A 23,298-nucleotide genomic window follows, 5' to 3' on the forward strand; every position below is an offset into this window, starting at 1 on the left:
CATCAAAGCGGTCCAACAAAGAACTGGGACAAAACATGCTCCTTCAGGAACGCTGTGATGATGGTGACTCAGCACGACCAATAACTCCAACTGTTGTTTTATATTCGCTTTATACCTATCAGGTCAAAACCCAGCGAGCTGCCCTACTGTCTACATATTGTAGATAGCATCGCCATTTATTTCACGTCAGCATGTTCCTGCACCTCCCAAACCATCTTAGATTTATTTGTTGCAATCCATTGTGGAAAACGTACTTCTTAAAACACATTAATATTTGACTAAAGCAAAGTATTGTGTGTCGCAAGACTAAGATGTCTACCTGAACAGCCACTAGGAGCTTTAAGGCCGAATGTTTGTTTATTTTTTATGCACATGCGATGGTACAGTGCGCGTGACACAATTTGTGTCAACAGAAGAGTATGTGCACAGCCAAATTTTTTTTAAACCCTGCGTACATTGTAGCCTGTAACCCAGAATGTAGTATGTAACCCACAAGATGCATTGCATTTGTTACAATGCGCATGCGTTGAGTGCTATTTGCTATACGAGTGTACTCGTATGAGTCAAATAAACTATACTTTGCAAGGCTGTGCATTCGCCCGTGCACGTATGTTAGCGTATAGCCGTACACGTAAAAAAACAAGACTATAATCCAGCCTTAAACAGTGCCTTTGTAGGCAGCTCACTAGAATTGATAACAGGGCATGCAAGTCATTTTTAGAGCCCGTGTCCATCATCACTTTTCCAGTCAGGAGCTGTTGCAACAGCATTGCAATTCCACCACCATGCAAGTCTCTTTTTCACAAATCAACACAGCATCACGACTTCAGTGACTTCGGGGAATCGAAACACCAGATGGTCAATTAGCAAACGCTCCAAGTATGCCATTTTTGGAAAATCTGTGATTGAGAAACAGATCTAAGCAGGTCCGTTTTACTGGAGGTTTGTGTTACTATACCTGACCTTCTGACCTCATACCTGATAAATCCGCTTTTGGTGCTCCTGCAGACAAAAAGAATTGTATGCATGAAACAGCCAGAGGCAGGTTCACCATCACGACTCTTCCATTAAGCTACCTGCTCCCTGTCTGTGTGCTATGACTATGATGAATACACTGCTACTCTTCTGGTCCCAGTTCTAACACAGCGAAATGAGTCAGGAGATCCCATGTGTTACCTGTTCTCCCTCGGTGAAGAGGCGGGGGCCGAAGCTCCAGGTGATGCTGGGCGTGGGGTCTCCGGTGGCCTCGCACGTTAACGTGACTTTTTCGTCCATTTCTGTTGTAGTCTGGCTTTCCAAAAATGTGATTTTGGGTTGCACTAAGAGGACATAATTTAATGGGTTAATAAAACTTTATTCACTTTTTATTTTGAGAGCTCAGATGCAAAGCTGCTAAACGCAACCACTGTCAAAAATGAGATAATGATATTGACCAAATGCCAGGACTGGATACAAGATACAAAAGCTTTTCACCCGGTTAAAGGAAGTTGACTGATATATTAGGATATTGACTGAATATTTTATAAAGGACAGTGAAGAGTGACCGGAGACTTTTTAAGCCCGGAATACACTGCACAAATTTTGTCTGTCCCAGACGAAAGATTGCCATCATGAAACAATGGTGGTGATTGTTGGTCTTTCGACAAATATAGCCTATGATAGTTTTCTGACATGCTGAATTTCAGCATAATCAACGCACAGTGTGTTTGCTGCTACAACCTGCGTACCGGTATTTGTTTACTACTAGCGCATGCTGTTGACATGTGTTCCAGCCCTCGCAGCCCAAGATTCAATAGGCGTCATCAACATACAATCTACATGCTTGTCGTACCCAGGATTAAACAATCCATGTCACACAGTGTGATAAGGTTATGATCTTATAAGTTTGCAAAAATCCTGCAATGTATCCCCAGCTTTAAAGGTTGAGATTACTGTACTTAGAGGGTTTTGCAGCAAAATTGGTTAAATGGCAGTGAAATGACTAAAGTGACGTTTGTGAAAATAAGGCATTTCAATTACTGCCTAATTACCTTTACATTAAAGTGAAATTACTGAACCTAAACATAACAGAGAGGGATAAAAAGCTAATTTACAAGAAACATGAGACGCATTTAGAGAGTTTGGCATCTGAGCTCTTCATTTCTTTCCTTTACAGAACTTTGAAAGAGTTATTCTGCATTCACTTTACCATCATACAGTATTTATGCATTTTGGAAGACACTTTTCAGAGTTGCCAAATGTTTTAACCAATCACGACATGCCAAATACGTAAGATCTATTAACTCGAGTTAACTCGTCAATTAAGAGAAAACGCTTCCCTGCCAATGACGAGTATTTCCGGCTTTCCGCAATACCTCTATTATCTTTTGCAATTTGTAAGACCTGGAAGTATCGCCTTAGGGCAAATGGTTGTATGTCCGCGTATGTTTATTAAAAAAATTTCACAAAAAATAAATTATCTCAGCTTTTTGCTTATAATTTGGTGTTTTTGAAGAAACGTACCCATATTGGAGAGGTTAAAAGACAACTAATGAAGGTAGAATGAAAAAGTTTTTTTATTTTAAAGCAGAGGGTCTGTTCTAGGGATGCATAACAATTGCGACTAATCTCTAGCAGAATTAAAGTTTTTGTTTACATCATATACGTGTTTGAACTGTGTATAATAACTTTGCATAGATAAATGCACACACATGGACGTATATATTTAAGAAATGTTTACATGTGTATATACATTTGTAATGTTTATGTATAATATTTAAATATGTATTTTTTTCTTAAAATTATACATGCATGTGTGCATATTTATATATACATAATTATTATACACAGTTCACACACATACTGTATATGATGTAAACAAAAACTTTTATTCTGCAATAGATTAATCGCAATTAATCGTTATGCATCCCTAGTACTTTCATTTGGTATATTGTATGTTTATATATTTTATTTTATATATTCAACTTTTGTAAAAATGATGAAAAATGCTACCGCTGGCTAACTTTAAAAGAAATAAAACGCTGGCGTGGAAAGAGTTAAGCACTTGTATAGTGCTGTTTATCAATTTTAAACTTCATCCTATACTCACTAAAAATAGGTCATATATAAAGAATACTTGTTGGATAACCATGGCAGAATTTTTGGGTGGACTGTCCCTTCAAGGTAGAAAAGTGCAACACTTTGATCTCTGCCGAATGAAACTGAATCTTTGTTTCAGTACTGACTCTTCAACACTGACTTTCACAGGCTGCTCTAGGTTGAACTTTTATCCTCTGAGATCTCTCATTAATTCTTACCAAAGACTTTAAGGCTGAGCTCTTGTTCGCTTTCCCCAGCTTTATTCGTTGCGATGCAGGTGTAATCTCCCTCGTCCAGCTTTGTCACATCCAGTACAGTCATCTCTGAACCATCTTCATTGAAGCTGTATTTATCCCCGCTTTCAAGCAAAATGTTGTTCCTGAGAGAAAAAAATAGGGCCGGCATGTCGAAACAATGCCGCATGCAACGGGGGAGACAAATAAGGTTTCCCATCAGAGAATCTTTTCAATAATAATCCAGCTATTTTATAAATACACATGTGTATTAAGATACAGAATGTACTTTTATCCGACCGCTCTCGGCTACATTTCTTTCATTTGGCATCTATTTGCCCCTCCATTTGTGGTCTTTGTGCAGACGCTTCAAAAATCATTGGATTCCTGACCATGGTGGCGACCTCTTGATTTAAGGTCAAACAGGTAATAAATATACCACAACTCTTGCCAGAGGAGAGGACCCGAGTTATTTTGAGACAAATAAACAGCTTCACCCTGTACATTCACTCTATGACCAAACAAAAGCTCCTTGAGGTGCCGTGTCATCCTGAGGGTTTTATATGCTCACTTGTAAGATAAGGAGAACATGCGCTCCTACTGAGCGGATGAGGAGAAGCTCAAGTGTTATTAGTGCGAAAAGCTCCTTCTACCTATCGTCACAGATTTTCCCTACACTACTGAGCTTCTTTCAATACACACATGCTTTAAAAAGCATGTTTTAGTTGCCGGTGAGGTGTTGAAGGAAAATGCGATCTTACCGTTTCCAGGTCACCATCGGCTCGGGAAATCCATCCGCGTCACAGGCCAACACTGTAGGGGGGCCTATGTCTGCGGTGGCATTCGTTTCCGATTGGCGGATTCTTATGGTGGGAAGTACTGAGAAGACAAATTACAAGTTAAAAGCAACCAGAGTCACACCCCAAAACCCCAAAGCTTGCAGGTACAGTAAGGTTTACCGTTAACGACGACTTTAATGATGCGAAAGTCAACCTCCCCGCGTGCCTTAATGCGACCCTCGCAGGTGTACAACCCCTCGTCCGTCTTCCTGATCCCTCGGATTTGAAGGTGGTTGTTAGGCAGCGTCCCAAAACGTACTATGGAGAATAAGGGCGGATTAATTTCGTGGTTGTCTGCACAGATGTGTGGAATAAATTAAGCACAAATATGACAAAGTCAGTGCAACTACATTAATTGAAGACTATTTTTCCATCTGTTTTCACAATGAATAATGACATGATGCAACATTTTTAGAGGCTGTTTGCGTTTGTTAATGAATTAACAACATTATTAATGTTTATCGCAATTACTTACTTGGAAAGTAATTGTTATATAATATATGAATATGATGTAATTTAGCATTTACAGGTGCTAGATCATGATTTTGTTATCATTTTCCTCTCATCACACATGAGAAAATTCTCAACACCTGTTGTTTTTTTGACAAGCAACAATTAGGTGTGTTATATCACACTCGCTATTAACAATATTTATGCATTCAAGTGTTTTGGCCATATATGCTAATTCACTGTGTGACCCTGGAACACAAAGTCATAAGCATATTTTGTACAGGGTTCCCACACCTTGGCTAACTTCAAATTCAAGGATCTTTCAAGGACTTTCTAGGTCCAATACGCTCAAATTTAAGGACTAAATGTGGGGACACATTTCAAGTGAGAGCAAGGTTACATCGAGTTACCTTTAAAGATACATTGTTACAGTTCCCTTTTGAGGGAACTCGCGCTGCGTCACTGCGGTGACACTTTGGAGACGCCTCCAGGGGTAAGTGCATCTGAATGTGTTTATAAAATTCAACCAATGGTGAGGCTAAAGAGAGAGGGTGCCACGGGAGCCAGGAAGTATATCGTTATCTAAAATATTGCCAAAGACGGTGTTACAGGAAACGTAGTAAGTATGGCAAGGGAGACGCAGCGTCTTGTTCCCTTCTCAGGGAACAACGATTACATATGTAACCCGGGAGGTTTTTATGTGTCAAACACAACTATGCAAAAAAGCATTTTGGTATGAATCAACATTCACATACAGAAGATATAAGTATTTAAAGCGAACAGTTTAAGACGTGTGCTTAAAAAGGCTAGAATTTTTATGATATTATCCTACACTGCATTTTGGATTAGATTTTTTTTCCAGAAAACTTATTGCATAAAATAGATTCAAGCACTTTGAAAGACCTGTATCTATGTATGTATATTTTACATTATTTACATTATTTACATTATTCTGTTTGTAGCACTAGCCAACAAAACATTGTATGGGTCAAAATTATAGATTTTTCTTTTATGCCAAAAATCATTAGGTTGTTAACTAAAGATCACGTTCCATAATATTTTGTACATTTCTTACCATAAATATGGCAAAACTTTTATATTGGGGGAGACAATTGGACCATTTCTGATTATTGGGGAGGATATCTCCCTCTCTTACGCCGATTATGATTAATAATCTGATAACATGTGGGGTCATGTAAACATGTAAATGGTTTTCTTTTATCGGGGGAAAGCTCATAAACGTGTAAGCAAAAACCGATCGGCACAGGTAGTTTTTTGCTCATTACTCGTGGCATGTAAACACCTTAACCGGCTTTCTCACGGTTTTGTCCATGTGCGCACGTCGTTGAGTTGGCAGAGAAACTGGTATAGACGGTTTCATCGGACGCACGTGATACACGTCTGGATCCGAACTTTACTTCCGGTTTCGTTTTTTTAATGGTCTGACTAGTTGCTAAACTGATCTCTTGAACAAATGCCTCGTCGAAAATAACAAATGTTTTGGTTTCCTAGGTAATATATGTGTTGTTTTTTGCTTGTTATATAAATAAACTACGTTTAAAGTACTTTGTGTTTGTTTACCGGAAGTTACGTGCGGACCGCGACAGCCGCTTGTTTATGTTGTTACTGCTGAAACCGTCTATAGCTTAAGACAGATATGTTGTCGGCTTTTTGAACAACTATCATGTACTATAGGCGGTGATGTCACTGCCTGCGAGAAACCTGACAATTCTCCAAGTCCCATGTAAACGCAGTTGTCTGCATAGCCGGCTTATTGATTTTTTATTGGTTTTCTATAATAAGCAGATTTTTTATTTAAATTTTTTTGATTAAGTTATCTGCTTATTTGGTGCATGTAAACGCACTCAATGTCTCTTGTGGTTACGACCCTGAATGCATTTAGACAATTTTGATTTTGTTGCACCCTCAGATTTTCAAATAGTTATATCTCGGCCAAATATTGTACTATTCTAACAAACCATAAATCATTGGAAAGCTTATTTATTTAGATGATGATGATGTATAAATCTTGATTAAAAAAAAACCCTTATGATGGTTTTGTGGTCCAGAAATAAATGAATCATTTCTAAAATGCCATCATTTGACCAATGCATTTTGGCATCTTACACACAAACCCAAAAACTAACCATGCTATTTTGTTGGGGATTTCATTGCCTGTGTAAAAAACAATCCCTTGCCCCCCATAAATGAACTGTCTAGTGTAGTTCATTGAGTTTTATTGTGTAGAGCTACTACATGCAAAATTTTCTTTTCCAAACTATCCAGAAATAATTCCTACATAAATAGTGCTTTAAACATTACAAATTAAATGTAAAAAAGAATATATTGTTTAAAGAGAAAGAATAATACATAGCCAATTGTCTTACCATCTTTTTCAAATTGGATTTTTGCACCTTTGTATTTCCACAGGACAACTGGTGGAGGTGAGCTTATGACATCACACACAATGATGGCGTCCTCCCCCTCTGTGTACTCTTGTGGTGATGGGACGTTTGTGAAGGTGATTTTTTCTGGAAGAAAAAATTTCGTAGCTCTGCTTGAATTCGTATTGGTAACAGTATATAGCAAGAAATGCTAAATTAAAGGAACAGTATGTAGGATTGTGGCCAAAACTGGTACTGCAATCACACAACTGGTGGCCAATACACAACATGAAAAAATAAACATCAGTTGAGGGCTGCAATTCCACTTTTTAAATGACAATATCCTGGCCAGACCACTGTTGTCAGTGATATAAGTATTTAAAATGAAAATGATTTCTTAATGTCTAGTGACATATTAGGGCCATTTTATGATTAATTGATATAAATGTCTTACCTACTGTTCCTTTAAATGTAACACGCACACATAAAAATGGAAATTAAATAATATTATTCTTATCATTTGCTCATAACTACAGATTTGATTTAAAATGGTAAACAATATTTAATATTTAATAGTGATATTACTATTTTTATGCTGTATTTCCAAGATACTCTTAAAACATAAAACTTTTCATGTCTAAATGAACATGAAACATTTACTGACATATATAGATATTTTTATATATTATATTGGTTCAGACTGATACTAAAAAGGCATCTTACGATGTATTTTAAGATTGACGGTGGATTCGGCCTCTTGATCACTGCTGCTGGCCATACATTTGTATGTTCCAGCGTGATCGACCTTTGCGTTGTAGATCGTAAGAGTGGAGGACGTCTCGTCGTTACGGGTCACGCTGATGTCCGCCCTGCCAGGCTCGATCTTCTCGCCGCTTGGAGAGAACCAGTCGATTTCCTTCACTCCGCCGGTAACTGCAACCCAAAGAGTTGCATCAGTCAGCTCCAATGCAAAAGAACTGCATCACAATTCAAAGGCGTACCGACGTGTTAAATGAGCCGTTATATACAGTAAATGATTCTGGTAAAACATAAGCTGGTGGAACATTCACAACAGCAGCAATTGAATTGTTTGCTTAAATCAATCAGGATTAGGTGTCACTGGTGCAACAGCTGTCAGATGGCACCTCCCAAAACGTTGACCCGTTCTCTGGTTACCAGTCTATTAAACAAATCACTAGACCATAGAACAGAGCACAGCTGAAGAGCCAGCGTTGAGGGCAATTATCAGTGCTGTCGTTCCACGTCTCTGAGTCTTCAAATAAAGCCCAAGGGAGTGTAACCAGGAAAAACGGCTTTCCAGAGTGAGACTGAGAGAGACAAAAGATTTAACGTATTTCTCCCGGAAGCTCTATTCAAGTGGGTCTCATTTACTGAGTCCTCGGTGGTACTTACTGACATTGGAAACCATAAACCACATTAAAGATGAATTCACACTGGTGTAATGTTTCACTAAATAGTTTGGAGCTTTGGGAGGTCACAAAATTGTGGAGGGCCACAGTTTTACACTTTAGGACTGGGCAGCATTTTAATAAAGTAAAATCGTGAATGCATTCAAAGCAGATTGGGGATGATGTAATGTGCTTAAAAAATGCGTTTTATGGTCTAAAATGTGTGATAGTGTGTTTTGGAAGGTTAATTTATGAATAAGGGATACGATTGTTTGAATGTGAAAAGTAAATAACCATCAACAAAACAAAAAACATTAATGCTACACTAAATCTACCTGTAATGAAGGAAACGTGTTTGCTAGCAAGGCAGTAAAACAAGTAGGAAATGGAAAATAGGTTACTAGGAAATTAAAATTGTCAGTGTTTACTCGCCTCCATTTAATCAAAAACATGAAAATATTTTCTCTTTTCAATAAAAACACAAATAGAGAATGTCAAAGTTTCTGTTTTTAATATAAAAGTGGACAGGGATTTATACTGCAAATATCCAAAAAAGACAAGGGAAGTGTAGATCTCTTTGCTCTAGAGTTTTGGGATGAAAAAACATAAGGTTCAGGAAATGATGCAATTCCTAGTTTAAAAATTCATTGTTTAAGAAAAGAAAGTGATTGATAGTCAAATACAATACAGATAAAAATATCAAAAAGTAAGGGGAAAAATCAGGATTCATTAGGCCTACATGCAAATATTCCAAAAAGTCCCTTTGGGGAGGGCACACCATTAGACAGCCATATTTGCAAACGCCTCTGGGCAGTTATATCAGTCATGCAAGACTAAACTCCGTTCTACCTGAATAGGGAAATTAAACAACATATGTCTAACCAATAATTAAACCTAACATCACTGTACCATAACTTTTGTTTTTAAAGCTCAAATTGTGCTAAAAAAAACACCCTTTTCAAGGTCATTTCAACTGCCGGGCATTTGACAGTTTGGCAAGTGCCTTACACAACTTTGTATACACCTCCTCCCCCAGAGAACTGTCAGCCATTATCAATTGATGATTGGATCTTATAAATGGACGGCGGGACTTTCGTCGCCAGAGCGGCCATATTGAACATTGCATTGTCCCTTGTTTATAGTAGAAGAAATGCACAATATCTAACCAGTATCTATGGGGCTGTTTATACCTGGTATTAAGATGCATTTTGGTCAATCAGATCACAAGTAAACGAGAGACACATTTACACCTGTTATTTTAATCCGTCTCTTCTGTCCTGATTTTCTGAGTGGTCTTTGAGGGAGTCCCTCTGCTGTCGTTTACACATGAGCGGAAGAAACAACGGGTTTAAAATGACGCAAACTAATATTAGGTCAGAGTCCGCTTCTTGTGTTGTTAGTAAACATGCTGCACCAAGTTTTCTTTTGTATGTACAGCTTGGAAAATAAGTATTTGACACATTAAGGGGATTTCTAAGTGGGCTATTGACACAAAATTTCCACCAGATGTAGCCATCAAGCCAAATATTGAATTCATTGAAATCAGAACATTTAAGTATACAAGTTAAGTCATAATAAATAAAGTGAAATGACACAGGGAATAAGTATTGAACACACTTTATTTAATACTTTGTAGAAAAGCCTTTGTTTGTGATTACAGTTTCTAGACGCCTCTTGTATGGAGAGACCAGTCGTCTGCATTGCTCAGGAGTGATTCTGGCCCATTCTTCCACACAAATGGTCTTTAAATCTTGAAGGTTCCTTGGGCCTCTTTTATGAACTTTGATCTTCAGTTCTCTCAGTGGGCAATTCAAGCATCATTTTCTGTCTTTGAAACCGCTTCATTGTTTCTTTGCCTTGTGTTTGGGATCATTGTCTTGCTGAAATGTCCACCCTCTTTTCATTTTCAGCTTTTTGGTAGATGGCAGCAGATTTTTATGCAGAATGTCCTGGTGCATTTCTCCATTCATCCTGTCTTCAATAATATGAAGTCTGCCAGTACCCTTGCTGAAAAGCAGCCCCAAACCATGATGCTTCCACCTCCAAACTTAATTGTTTGTATGGTGTTCTTGGGGTGTTGGGCAGTGTCATTTCTTCTCCAAACATGGTGTGTAGAATGACTGCCAAAAACTACAATTTTGCTTTCATCTGACCATACTAGTCTCCAAATAATCCACAGGCTTCTCCAAATGCTCTTTCGTGCTCTTTCATGGTTTTTGTTCAGCAATGAAGTCTTGCATCGTGAGCGTGCATGGATGCCGTGGCAGTTCAGTGCATTGCTTATAGTTTTCTTTGAAACAACAGTACCTGCTGATGCAAGGTATTCCTGAAGTTCTGCCTGAAAGATTCTTGGCGAACTCTCCTGATTATTCTTTGGACTCCTCGGACAGGGATCTTACGTGAAGCACCTGAGTGTGGCCGGTTTATGGTGAAGTGATGCACCTTCCATTTCCGGATAATGGCCCCCACAGTGCTCACAGGAACATTCAGCATTCTGGAAATGCGCCTATGACCATTCCCATCAAAATGGTTTTCAACGATAAGATTACGAAGATCTTGAGAGGGTTCTTTGCTTTTACCCATCATGAAGTCTTTCCTGCGGGCCTCCTGGGTAATGTGAATTCTTTATAGGCCATCAATTAGGACTAAAGCAGCTGATATCAATTAGTATTGATAGGGGGCAGGGTTTCTCTCTCAATACTGACAGATTTCAGGTGATCTCCTGGCTTTCTATGCCATTTTGCACCTTGTTCTCTTCATGTGTTCAATACTTAGTTCCTGTGTCATTTCACTTTATTTATTATGACTCAACTTGTATACTTAAATGTTCTGATTTCTTTGTATGAATTCCATATTTGGCTTGATGGCCACATCTTGTGGAAATTTTGTGTCAATAGCCCACTTTGTGTCAAATACCCTTGATAAAAATGCTGATGTGTCAAATACTTATTTTTCCCGCTGTATAAGAGCTTTCTCAGATTTCAGAGCAATTGATAAAATCACACAACTTTCGCAAAATGAAACATTTGAAACAGGCGGGGAGCAGCCACTTCAGTTTTATCAACAAAAGCCTATAGATCGTGCTGAACATTGTGGGTTCATGTCCAATGTAAAAAACATTGTGCTCGGTACATTCATTGACTGTAAAAAAAATATGGACAAAGTGTCCATGACGTCACCCATTGGTTTGTGCAGATCGTTTTTGAAGCTTAAAGTAGGCGTTGCCTGCCATCACCATCTTCACCACTCGCATATAACCAAAAATGGGTAAAATGGCGGGTCATGGGTGAAGCTGAGGTGACTGGTTGCTGAAACCATGCCTGCCTATCTCGACTTTAGTGACAACAGTGGCAGTTCACCCCTCACTCAAGTGGCCACACCCTTAATTATGCAGACGTTTAAGGCTTAATATCATTTAAATGGACGAGTTACAAAAGATTCACTCCGCTCAAAGTTGTCATGAAGGGCAAAATTAGCTATATAGACCAAAAACACTTGTACCATGCTGTAAACATATTATTTTCTACTGTAGAGTTGGGTATTTTAACATGGAGGTCTATGGGAATTGACTCCTTTTTGGAGCCAGCCTTAAGCAGCCAGTCAATGAATTGCAGTTTAAATCACTTCCATATTGACTTCATCAAAGAGATGGAAGGTTGCCCCTCAGTTACATCAGATTAGATCAGTAACGTTTTACACCCCATATACACCTGTATTTGGCGTCGTCCACTTGTCATCCGATCGACCAAAATGCATCTATAAGGTCCCGTTTATCCTGATCCTATTTTTTAAACTTTAGTTAGTGAGTAATGTTGCTGTAATAGCATAAATAATACCTGCAAAATGATAAAGCTCAAAGTTCACTGCCAGGCAATATATTTTCTTTAACAGAATTCCCCTTTTAAAGCCTACAGCAAACGGCCGATTTGGACTACAGCCCTTTACTTCCCGATTGAATGATGGCAATAAAACAGTTTTTGACTAAACTCCGCCCACAGGAATATGTCAGTCGCCAGCTACGGCTCAAACGGCTCTGGCTAAGCTAAGCTGCTATCGAATCACAACACATAACCAAACTACACAATCAGAACTCGATACGTATTTCTGAAGGAGGGACTTCACAGAACAAGAAAAAAATTTCAGCCCGATTTTAGGACAGTGATAACAGCACTATATTGTGTGAAAAATACTGCTTTTTTTTTTTTTTGACGGGAATCATAAACATGTTATAAATGCAATCAAAGCTTCAAAAAGAATGGGACCTTTAATACTAGGTGCAAATGTCAACCTTACCATGAAAATTAAGTTTTTACCCGGTTTGTAGCCATACTGAAATCTCCATAGAAGAGAAATGTCACATCCATAACATTGTTTCTTCTTCATAAATGTGCACACGAAAATTAAAATATTTGATGTACTTTGAAGAGCCATACCTTCTGGCTTATGCATTTCAGTTCACAGAAATCCTACAAAGCATGTTGTTTCCCAAAAACTTGTGTGCTTTTGTCACATCAATTACAAATGTATATACAGTATATTCCCTACTGTATATCTAAAACAGAAAAGTATACTGATATTTTTCTCACGTCTGACCTCTATAATCAAAGATTTAGGAAACATTAGGGAATTAGAGAAACCTCAAAACAGTGACTTATTTTAATCATCATAATACAGGCTGAATATGTTTATTAATTCAGTATGATTCAATATGTAAACTTACCTTCACAAAGAAAGAATCGAGACTCCCCCACACTGATCTCACCGTGGGAAGGTGTTATATCAACTTGCAGAGCAACTAAGGAGGAAAAAAACAGCATTAGTATAAATAAACACATCACTAAAATACATTTACAGTAGTACAGCATCAGAATTAGTGGAGATTTCACAACCAGGAAACTTTTTAAACTACATTTTATGGCATGCATAATGCAACAGCGCAGAGAGATGCAGAGCACTTTTCATTAATTCCACACAAGCACTTACAGCAGCACGTGTAACTATGGAAACCTCAATGACAGGAGCCTCTCTGATACACAACAGCGCATCATTTTGATCCGACTGAACGATAGACGACAACAGACACTGATGCTAACAAGTTTATTGTCAGCTCAGCCACATCACCTTTTGCTTTCATTTACTGCATTTTTCCAGGCGCGTCTGATGGCTGTATCATTGCGCATATAACAATATGGCAGAAATGCATCCCATAATGAGATTTATTCCTACTACAAAAAAGAATTCACACCCTTTTTCAAAATTTTAGCTAGGTTTAAAAGTGATATGTCTGCACATAAATTTCAACAATTTCTTTCTTTAAAAACACAGAGAGCAAAAACAGATCAATATGTTTCAATTGAAGCAAGATAAAACCCAGTTGGGTTGGCCAATGATTCGACCGAGGTCATTGCTCATCCGTATGTCTGCACACAGGAGATGTTAGGGAAATTAGTACAGACAAAAGGAGCAGACCAGAGACAGAATTGATCAGCGCGCAGATGGTGGCCTTTTGTCTTTCAGGTAATTTAATAAATAGCCAAACCCGGGCAAATGTAAACTTCAATTAGATCAGCATAATCGATCGATAGTATTGGATGTGTTGTTGTTGTTAGTAGAAGGGCCATTCATTCTTTGTGTCTTCTCACATTAATTTTCTCTTCAAACATTATTAAGGCGAAATAATAACTTTAAAACGCTAACGGAATTGCCAAATGTGCAGATTAAAGGCAAATCAAGTGATACGCTGAGGACAGAGGTTATTTTTTAATGAATTAGCCACTCATTAGCAGAGCATGCTGGGAGATGCATGTTTATATTAAAGCACAGTGTGTAAGAGTCACAGAGATCTGATCTCTCAAGTCCATTGCTTTAAATCTCTTTAAATAATTATAAGGACAATGCTGCCTACAGCATTTAACTTCTGTTACAGACAAAAATGCCAGGAACACTTTAATGAAGCAAAAAGGGGTCACAGTGAAAGGAAAAAGGGTGGGGTTACACCAGCCATTTGTAGGTTCTTACTTATATTGGACGGTAAGGTCCACACTAGAGGTTTAGATAGTTTGCAACTTATTCTGTACTTTATTCAGTTACGTCATTTGTTTGCTCACCCCAGAATAAAAATGTTCTCATTAATTACTCCCCCTCATGCCATTCCACAACCATATAACTTAGGTTTTAATCAAAACACCAACTACATTGACTCATTTTACAATCCCACTAGCATGTTATTTAGACAAAAAAAAATGTATTTGCATGAGGAAGCTGGTGTTTTGCCATTTACACACACTTTCATGTCATTGGGTATATGCCACTGCAGTAAAGGTTTATTGCACTATTACAGTTAACGATTCTTCGACTGATTGATCGTTAATTTAACCCTTATAAGTCCCTTGGGGTCAAAAATCCGCTGCACAAAAGGCCGTCAATCGGAGATTAGCACGGACGCGCTTCACACCGCGAGTGGGCACGCACCACACGACCGAAATGAGAAAAGAAAGAGACGTGATCTACTGACGCTGTCTGAACAATTCTGGCAAATGTCAGAGGGGCCGTGCCACTTTTTTATGTGGGCCGGTGAGATTTTTTTCTACGTATAGAGGTTATATGGACGCAGTAGCGAACTGGTCATCTGGAGCACCGAGAGTTTTCCCAGTGGGCCGCATGGCAATGTGGGACGGTTTGCTTTAATGCACGTACGTTATAGAGTAATGAAAATAACGATTACAACACTGTGTTTTTTATTTGGACCCACTTGTAACTCGCTGTCTGCTGTCATTGCTGCCTCCTTCAAAACACACAGTCACTTAGTGCAGTGATCTAACAGCGCACATCAGGGTCAAAATGTTGACAAATCAAAATTAAAGTTTCTGTTCACAGAAGCCGCAGTTCACAGCCAATCGAATTACACGACTGAGCAAGAATTTTAAGTTTTAAGAAGTCGGTGTTTCTTGAGGTTACACCAAAATCCAGCCAATCACATTACAGAGCTTAGAAGCATTCCAACCAATTAAATAAAAGAAGGCAGGAGTTTATGTTCACTATGTTTCACCGTTTGTATAGTGCTTTACACATGAATGCATATTGTTTCAAAGCTATTTTACAGAAAATGTGTCCTTATATTAAAAAATACAGATAATTAGCAAACCTAGAGATGCAAACTACTTTACTTTAGGTGAATTATGCCATCTTAATTTAAAAATGAAATTTAGATTATTTACAACAGATGTTTATAAGATAAAGTATGAATGTGTGTATATTGTGGATTAAATAAGAATGGAAGAATTTACGAGAGGCCAGAACTGTTATCACATGTAATAAAAAGGCTTTACTTTTTTAGTAATACAATTTATATTTTATATTTAATAAAAAATTGTTAAATGTAGTACAGAGTCTGTAGTCTGCCGCACAAAGAACCCCCCCAAACCCTACCACCTTAACTAACACATTTTTGAACTGTAATTCTTTTATGTTTTTTCTAAACACCAGTTGGCCGAATTTAACACATAACATCTTGATCAATATCTACAAACAATTTAAATCAAATTTAGGTGCATTTTCCATAAAAAATTTTATATTTTACATTTTTCCCAAAAATTCCCAAAACACAGCATTAATGTATAGATGGGAAATCCCAAAAAAAACAGATATATTGTTTGTATCATTAAAAATGTATATATTTTTTTGTAATCACGCTTTTAATTTCTTAAAAGGAAAATTGGGGCTTATGAGGGTTAAACAATCATCAAATATGGGGAATCATATAAATTGACATCCCTAATATATATACATAGAGCGTTTTACCACCGTGATCATGCCGAACTGTTCTTAGAATGGTCTGGAATGGTTAGAGCTAGGGCTGGGTAAAAATGTTGATCCATCAATGCATTGCAATTATTTGTTTTTCATTTCAATATGGATACAACAAATCCTATGAATCGATTCAGCCCACTGGGCAGTGGCGGCGCTGTGGGCAACACTCTAGTGAGAGCGGTCAGCGTTGTACAAGACACGCTTTACCAAAACAGCATGATTCCCATTTACATTTTACTATTTAAAACGGCTTAATTCAGTGCGTCTCCCTTCCTACCCCTCTTTCATGTTGCGTGCAATGCGCTTCTCTCGCATAACAGTGAAAAGTATTTTCACTCTGCGTCCCTCCGTGTACTTTCTTTTTCGCATAAATGTCAAAAGTCACAGATTTACTGACAGAGAAGACGGATGATCGAGTTCATCGTGACTAAACGAAAGGTTTGCAGTAGTGTTTCCCACACATACTCGTTCTCTTGTTTTGAGTCTGTGTGCAAGCTCTCTCCTCTCCCTACAATGTGTTTTGTTGTCGTAACTCTGTGTAACATCAACTGTGTATTCTCCAAATTTGCACCAAATTGTCTGCGCTATACGCGATATACAATAAAACTACCACTCGTATTTTAAATAAAAAAAGCGCTCATAATGCAACAACACTGATGAGAAGAGCAACATCAGTACAGCCTCAATGTAAATGTATGGTGATTTTGTCTGACGATGTCCTGTTTTGGCAGCAGTTAAAGAAAGAGCTTGAATTAAACTTGAATTGAGCTTCTATTAAATAGTATTAAGTCTGACTGCATGTTTATAGATATATTTTATAGATATAGAATAATGGGAGACAAATATAATGCCTAGAGTAAGGCACCATCTTTGTAAAACTGCTTTTAAAAAAACATATAAGTTAAGTACTAACTCTGGGATTTTAAGTATTTCTATGTTACCCCAAAAGCTAATAAATGAATGGCAAAACCACAACTGTTACAACACTGCTTATTCAATGTACAATAAACAGATAGTAATAATAATAAAAATAGTCTTGTATTGTGATGCGCATCGTATCGGGGCCCTTGTATTGGGATACGTATCGTATCGGGAAATTGTTGGCGATACACAGCCCTAGTAAAAATATACTCAGGTATGTATTGACTTATTACTAAATCGATATCTAAGCAAATAAAACAATATTGAATTGAAGCCGCAAGAATCGAAATCGAATCGAATTGTGAAATTCCTAACAATACGCTATGTTTCGACATGAGCCTGGCTCAGCACGGCTACAAACCGTTACTGGCCCGGAATTTTCGGAATGGTTGTCTAACCAAATGCGTGTAGTGACGTAGCCGCTCAGGAGTGGCCACTCATTGGTTGCTGGTTGTATCCAACATACTGTAGCGTGCGTGTCATTGAAGTAAATGAGTTGTGTCCTTTTCGTTTTTTAGCATGTAAAAATCAAGTAAGAAATACAAATAGCCTTTATATAAATAGCCCTAATAACACCAATATTTGGTTGTCCTCCATACTCAATACTGTTGGTACTGTATGTACATCTCATGCTAGTAGTCTCTTGTGTTACCAAGTGACACATTTGTGTCTACATTCTAAAGAGTTCTGTTATCAGCCTTGCAGTGGAAAATGTGTGGATTCTGTGTTTGCGTGCTTTCTAAAAACGTGTGTCCATTTGAGTATGTGTGTGCATCTGTGCGCACAGAAAACTGCTTATTGCTGTCAAATTGTTTAAAATGATAACAAATAATAAACTCTCTCTATATAAATAGTTATTTATTTCTGAATAATGCGTATTCAAGCAATTATTATTAAAGAGATTATTTTAATTAATGCGTGTTTTTTCCGCTGTTCTGACTGGGTGGGCCAGCCATCAATCTGAGTGGGCCAGTGCCACCCTGGCCATTATGAAGCCTCGCCACTGGATACAAGTGTATGCGAAATGCATAAATATACATGTAATGTAAATATATTTGATTCCAACCATTACTTCTGATCGAAAGCTTTCGTAAATATTTACTTTACATGTAGAGTTATGCATCAAGTAAGTTTAATGGTGCACCATAAAACTATTTAGTGCATATGTTTTACTTAGTGCTTGCTAAGTTTTAACTCACACACAGCTGTTGCGATTGGCCACAGTACATGACTTAGGCCACTTTACACTAATAAATTCCTGTGAAACAGTGAAACACCATTGACAGCATAAAATTGCCTGTTTTAGCAATACAATATAATTCATTTCTCATCTCAGCTAACCCCATTTCTGGGGTAAAACTAGCTTTATGTGACAGAACTAAGATGTGTAACCATTGTGTTGAATACACATACACTACCAAGTATGTGCATGCATCTACAGCTGGATGTTTCTTTGGTTCAGTCTCACCCGCCCAATCACACAACGTGCATCTCACCCCATCTGGTTATTACATCTAAAATGACGCAAATGTAAAACATTTAAACAACGTCAATGTGCTCTTTACTGACATTTGAATGCCGTTTTTAATTTCAGCACTTGATCTGTCGTATTGCTTGAAATCTGCCATGTCTGTACTAGCTTTTCTCCGGGTAAGCAAACAGCTCTGCACAACTGTCACATCATATCTTGTAAGTAAAGCAGTGAGGATATTTGCAGGCGGCTCTTCTTCGGTATCGCTGCTGGAGATGGAGAACCCCACCTGTGAAAAGGGAATTTGTCCCGTTTTTATGAAACGACCGAACAGCACATTTACTGTATAACGTATTTAGCAAGATTAGATCTGGATCCATACTTGTCACTTTGTGAAAAAAAATAGTCAATAACACACAGAGATGCTTTTTTTATTACACAATGATTTGATGGAGCCATCATTTAGCTGACTAAACCGAGTTTAAATGGACATAAATTACACATCTAATGTTATAACTTTATTTTGTATTGTCGTACATCGATTGTAAGTCTGTGAAATGGATACAGCAAATAGATGGATCATCAATTGTATTTTATTTGTACGTTCAAGTTTGACCTGCGTTCGCCCCGGTGATGTTAGATTTAGGGTTGGGGTTACGGCAGCAGCTTCATACTTTTTCACGTTTATGTTATCATTCACGTTTCATAAGAAATCGAACTAACATCATTGGATGCATCAGAAACCAATTTCTTTCTGCTTTGTGATTCCATTTAAATGAATACTCATCTTACATAATAATGCAACCCAGTTAAACTGTGCGGTGAGGAAACAATTCCCGAATGGTGACAACCACAATGACCACTCGGCAAAACATTAACAATACTAATTTCATCGCAGCTCATTATAACACACCGGGATGAAATTACAAGGCCTGCTCAACAACAGGAGCTTCTTCCTCTACATTAGGTACGTTTTTGCCGCAGGCTATTTCATAAGGTGGTGGGAACAAAATCTGCCGTTGCGATGCCGCCCATGACTAGATCTGGATTTCAAATGCACTGCCTACGGTCTGACAGCGGTATCGGGGGTAGGTTACCACCCCCCATGGGGAAGAGTTTCTTTAAACTGTGTGACAAAAGAGAAAAACACAAAGGGAATATGAGTGGGGGGTTAAGGCACTTGTGCAATCAAGCGTTTAGTAGCGCTGTGTAGGAAAACAGACAGATGAGAAACTATAAGAGCAGTTTGAAGCTCAGCAATGGGGGAATGATGTGTAGAAATGCTCCATTCTCACTGTAAAGGGACTGTTTCAAATGATCACTGCATTACATTTGGACTCCAGTGTGGAAATGAATGTGGTTATAATGGAACAGTATTAGATTAGTACATTCAAATTAAAGCTACAAATTGAATGTACACAAAATTGTAAAATGTAAATGTAATGAACACTTCTTTATAATAATACAATGTTTACTCCAAACTGATTAAAAAATGGTTTGAGGGACTTGGTAGATTTTGTAATAAACACAAGGGAAGATTATATTTCTGCTTGTAACAGACTTAGCTAATTATGTTGTGTGCGCACCAAAAGCGAAGCAAATTATCGCATTGCGTTACTCGCTCTGGGTTACTTAATGAAAACAATGGTCTGTTTCATTTTCTGTTTCAATTGGATGTGTCAAACCGTTCATTGAGTGTAAATAAGCTCTTCACTGATTGACTTGCGTATTGACGCATCACATGAATTTCCAACGCTATCTCATGGCAATTCGTACGTATTTTATGAGGTGGCTAATTCGTATGACCACATTCGTACATTTTTGTACAATTTACCTTTGCCGCTGTGATGTTGAGGTTAGAGGTGAGGTTTCGTTATTTATAATATTCGTACATTTTTGTACAATTGACTTCGTACGAATTATACGAATTAGCCTCGTAAAATATGTAAGAATTCTTGTGAGATCGGGCTGGAATTACTCGCTCAAGTTTTTTTACTTGCGCAGACACGACTGGGGCAAATAATGCGCATATTCCAAAAAGTACATACATCGGTCATTAACTCATTCCCCGCCAGCCCTTTTTTTAAAAAGTTGCCCGCCAGCATTTTTTGTGTTTTTCACTAAAGTTCCACAAAATGCCTTCCAGGAAAATTTTCTTATATAAATATATAAACATACAAAAATATAAAATAAAAGAACAGGCCTTCTGTTTTCAAACAAACAAACAAACAACACAAGAAAAAAATGTTTCATCCTATCTTTATTTGTTCTCTTTTTATAGCCTCTTAAATATGGGTAGGTTTTTTCAAAAATACAAAATTTGGAGCAAAAAGCTGAAATATTTGCATTTTTTTAAAGAAATCTTGTTAGAGATCAGATTTAGAACGATTTTCAAAACATACAGTTTAAAATTAATGTTTTAATAAATTGCTTCAGTTTTTTATAAATTGGGTAAGCCATCTAGTGGATAATAGCAGAATTACAGATTACCATAAAAACTAGGGATGCACCGATACCGATACCAGTGTCGGTACCAGGCCCGATACCAAGTTCAGGTACTTGTACTCGTAAAAATACCCCAATACCAAAGACCGATACCTCACGTGATGTACTTTATGACACATTTGATTGTCTTGTTTTCTGTGATTTCTTTAGCCCTTTGACAGCTCTGTGACAGACTGGTAAAAATTACATGCATTACGTACTTGGTTTTGCCCTTTGGAGGTTATTGGACACTGTGAAATTTTGGCTTTGAAAATTTGTGATGATAAGCACATAAGAATGATTTGTTTTTTCATAATATGAGTTGAAGTTGTTAAAAATATAGATGCTGATATGTTGATTAGTCTCATTGTGTTTGTTCAATACAATAAGCATCGGTATCGGTATTGGCGAGTACCAGGGAAAAAATATCGGTACTCGTACTTGATCCTTAAAAAGTGGTATCGGTGCATCCCTAATAAAAACTCATCAGGAAAGCGTCATTGGCAGGGAAATGTTTTCTCTTAATTGACGAGATAACTTGTCAATGGCAGGGAAAGAGTTAAAGTAATCCAGATTACTCAGGTTAATATATTTCTTCTTAGAAAAGATAAGTTTGTAAAAAACTTTTGAAAACTTTGAGCTTACTGTGTGAACGATATGTCATATATCAATCATATATCACAAACACATGGCATGGCATAAAAGTGAGTGAGTAAATTATGAGAAAATTTTAATAATTGAGCGATCTATTTCTTTAACACTACTTGCTAAACGGATCGAAACAGTTAAAAAAGGAGGTATCATTTCAAAAGTCGAATTTGAAATAGAGCTGCATCTAATGATTATTTTCATAATCTATTTATCAAGCAATTTTTTTTTTTAATTAACCAACTAATCGGATAAAACCTAAATAAAAGCTACTCAGATGTATCACTTGTTAAAACTAAATAAGGCACTAAATTAGGGTATTAACATGTAGAACTGTACTTTTTTGTCTATGCGTGTACTTTTAATCTTAGTACAGCGCGTCGTGAAGGTGTTGGCATTTGGCCTAGCCACATTCATTCATATGGCTCCAAGGAGGGATGAATTTAGAAGCCGCCAAACACTTCCATATTTTCCCTATTTAAAGATTGTTACATGAGTAGTTACACAAATAAGTATGGTGGCACAAAATAAAACTATCGATAATTAAATTCTTTGACAACTTTTTATCGATTCGTTGTTGCAGCCATATGTAAAAATCACTTTTCTCAGGTAAAGCACAGCATGCTAAAACAGCACTGATGCTAAAAATACCAAAATGAAAGATAAATAAGATGAACTACACAATCCCACATTTCCACTAGACATCACTCATCCCTATTTCTTACTTTCTTCATATTTTTATGGTGCATCTGCCGCAGACACAAACAAGTAGTTTTGGTTGTTATTGCAAAGGGACAAAGGCATGAATAAAACAGTAAGGCAGGTGCCTTCTAAATCCTTACCCAGCTATAGTGGTAAACAGCTGTCAAGACTACTCGTACTCATGCTGATGACTGAAAGCTCAGACTCATTAGTTGGACGCAATGAGAAACTGTAATTTTTGCAAGATTACCAAGAGTCAATTTTTAGCTAAGACAAGGGGGGTTTAGGCATCTTAGACATTTATTGCAAATGACATGTTTAAAAAAAACGAATTTTCTAGCCTGATTAATTGTCCAATTTTGAAGCGCTTTATTATGGTGAAGTTTGATTTCAGCACAGCGTGTGAGGATGACGACTTTCTAACCATACTTCTGATCTCTTCAAACCACAAATGAATAGCGCAAATGTGTTTTGTCTTTAATAAGTTGTCTTTATGGGCTTTTGATGTAACCCAGATTCACCACAATGAATGTCTTATTTCTCGCCACGGCTGTCATTTTAAGTGATAAATGTTATCCAGAAAAAACGATAACTGCTGGAAAGAGCTCGAAAACGTTTTCAGAAGCCTTTGAATCTCAAGGCTGTGATAAAAGTGATAATGGAGAGAGAGGGAACACAATTACGGGGCTTTTTATTTGGATGCCGTGAATTCAACGCTCATCCTCTTTTATTCACACGCTTCTGCACTTACTTTCAGGCTTTACGGTGCGTTCACAGTAAGCAAACAAAGATAATTCAGGCCGAGCACATAAGATGTGATATTTGCTCAACATTTCTCCCAGAACTCGATGGTAGATGTTTCTGACGTGT

The 23,298-nt window shown here is 37.5% G+C and overlaps 1 protein-coding gene across 6 annotated transcripts in view; it reads right to left on the bottom strand.

Annotated features, from left to right (window-relative positions):
• ncam1b (neural cell adhesion molecule 1b) overlaps positions 1 to 23,298 on the bottom strand; it is a 126,369-nt gene that overhangs the window by 61,882 nt on the left and 41,189 nt on the right. For 3 of the 6 annotated variants that reach the window (XM_073863239.1, XM_073863238.1, XM_073863240.1), the window contains exons 1-7: positions 13,114 to 13,225; positions 7,708 to 7,917; positions 6,988 to 7,131; positions 4,271 to 4,408; positions 4,073 to 4,190; positions 3,297 to 3,457; positions 1,177 to 1,319 (exon numbers count right to left, since the gene is read on the bottom strand). In XM_073863239.1, coding sequence (XP_073719340.1) covers positions 1,177 to 1,319; positions 3,297 to 3,457; positions 4,073 to 4,190; positions 4,271 to 4,408; positions 6,988 to 7,131; positions 7,708 to 7,917; positions 13,114 to 13,210 — 1,011 coding nt within the window. In that variant the 5' untranslated portion in view covers positions 13,211 to 13,225. Of the gene's footprint in view, positions 1 to 978; positions 1,003 to 1,176; positions 1,320 to 3,296; positions 3,458 to 4,072; positions 4,191 to 4,270; positions 4,409 to 6,987; positions 7,132 to 7,707; positions 7,918 to 13,113; positions 13,226 to 23,298 lie in introns of those variants that run through there. The other 3 variants (XM_055196268.2, XM_073863241.1, XM_055196270.2) reach the window with 2 other exon arrangements.

Source organism: Misgurnus anguillicaudatus, chromosome 24 (genome assembly GCF_027580225.2).
Source record: "Misgurnus anguillicaudatus chromosome 24, ASM2758022v2, whole genome shotgun sequence".
Lineage (NCBI taxonomy): Eukaryota > Metazoa > Chordata > Actinopteri > Cypriniformes > Cobitidae > Misgurnus > Misgurnus anguillicaudatus.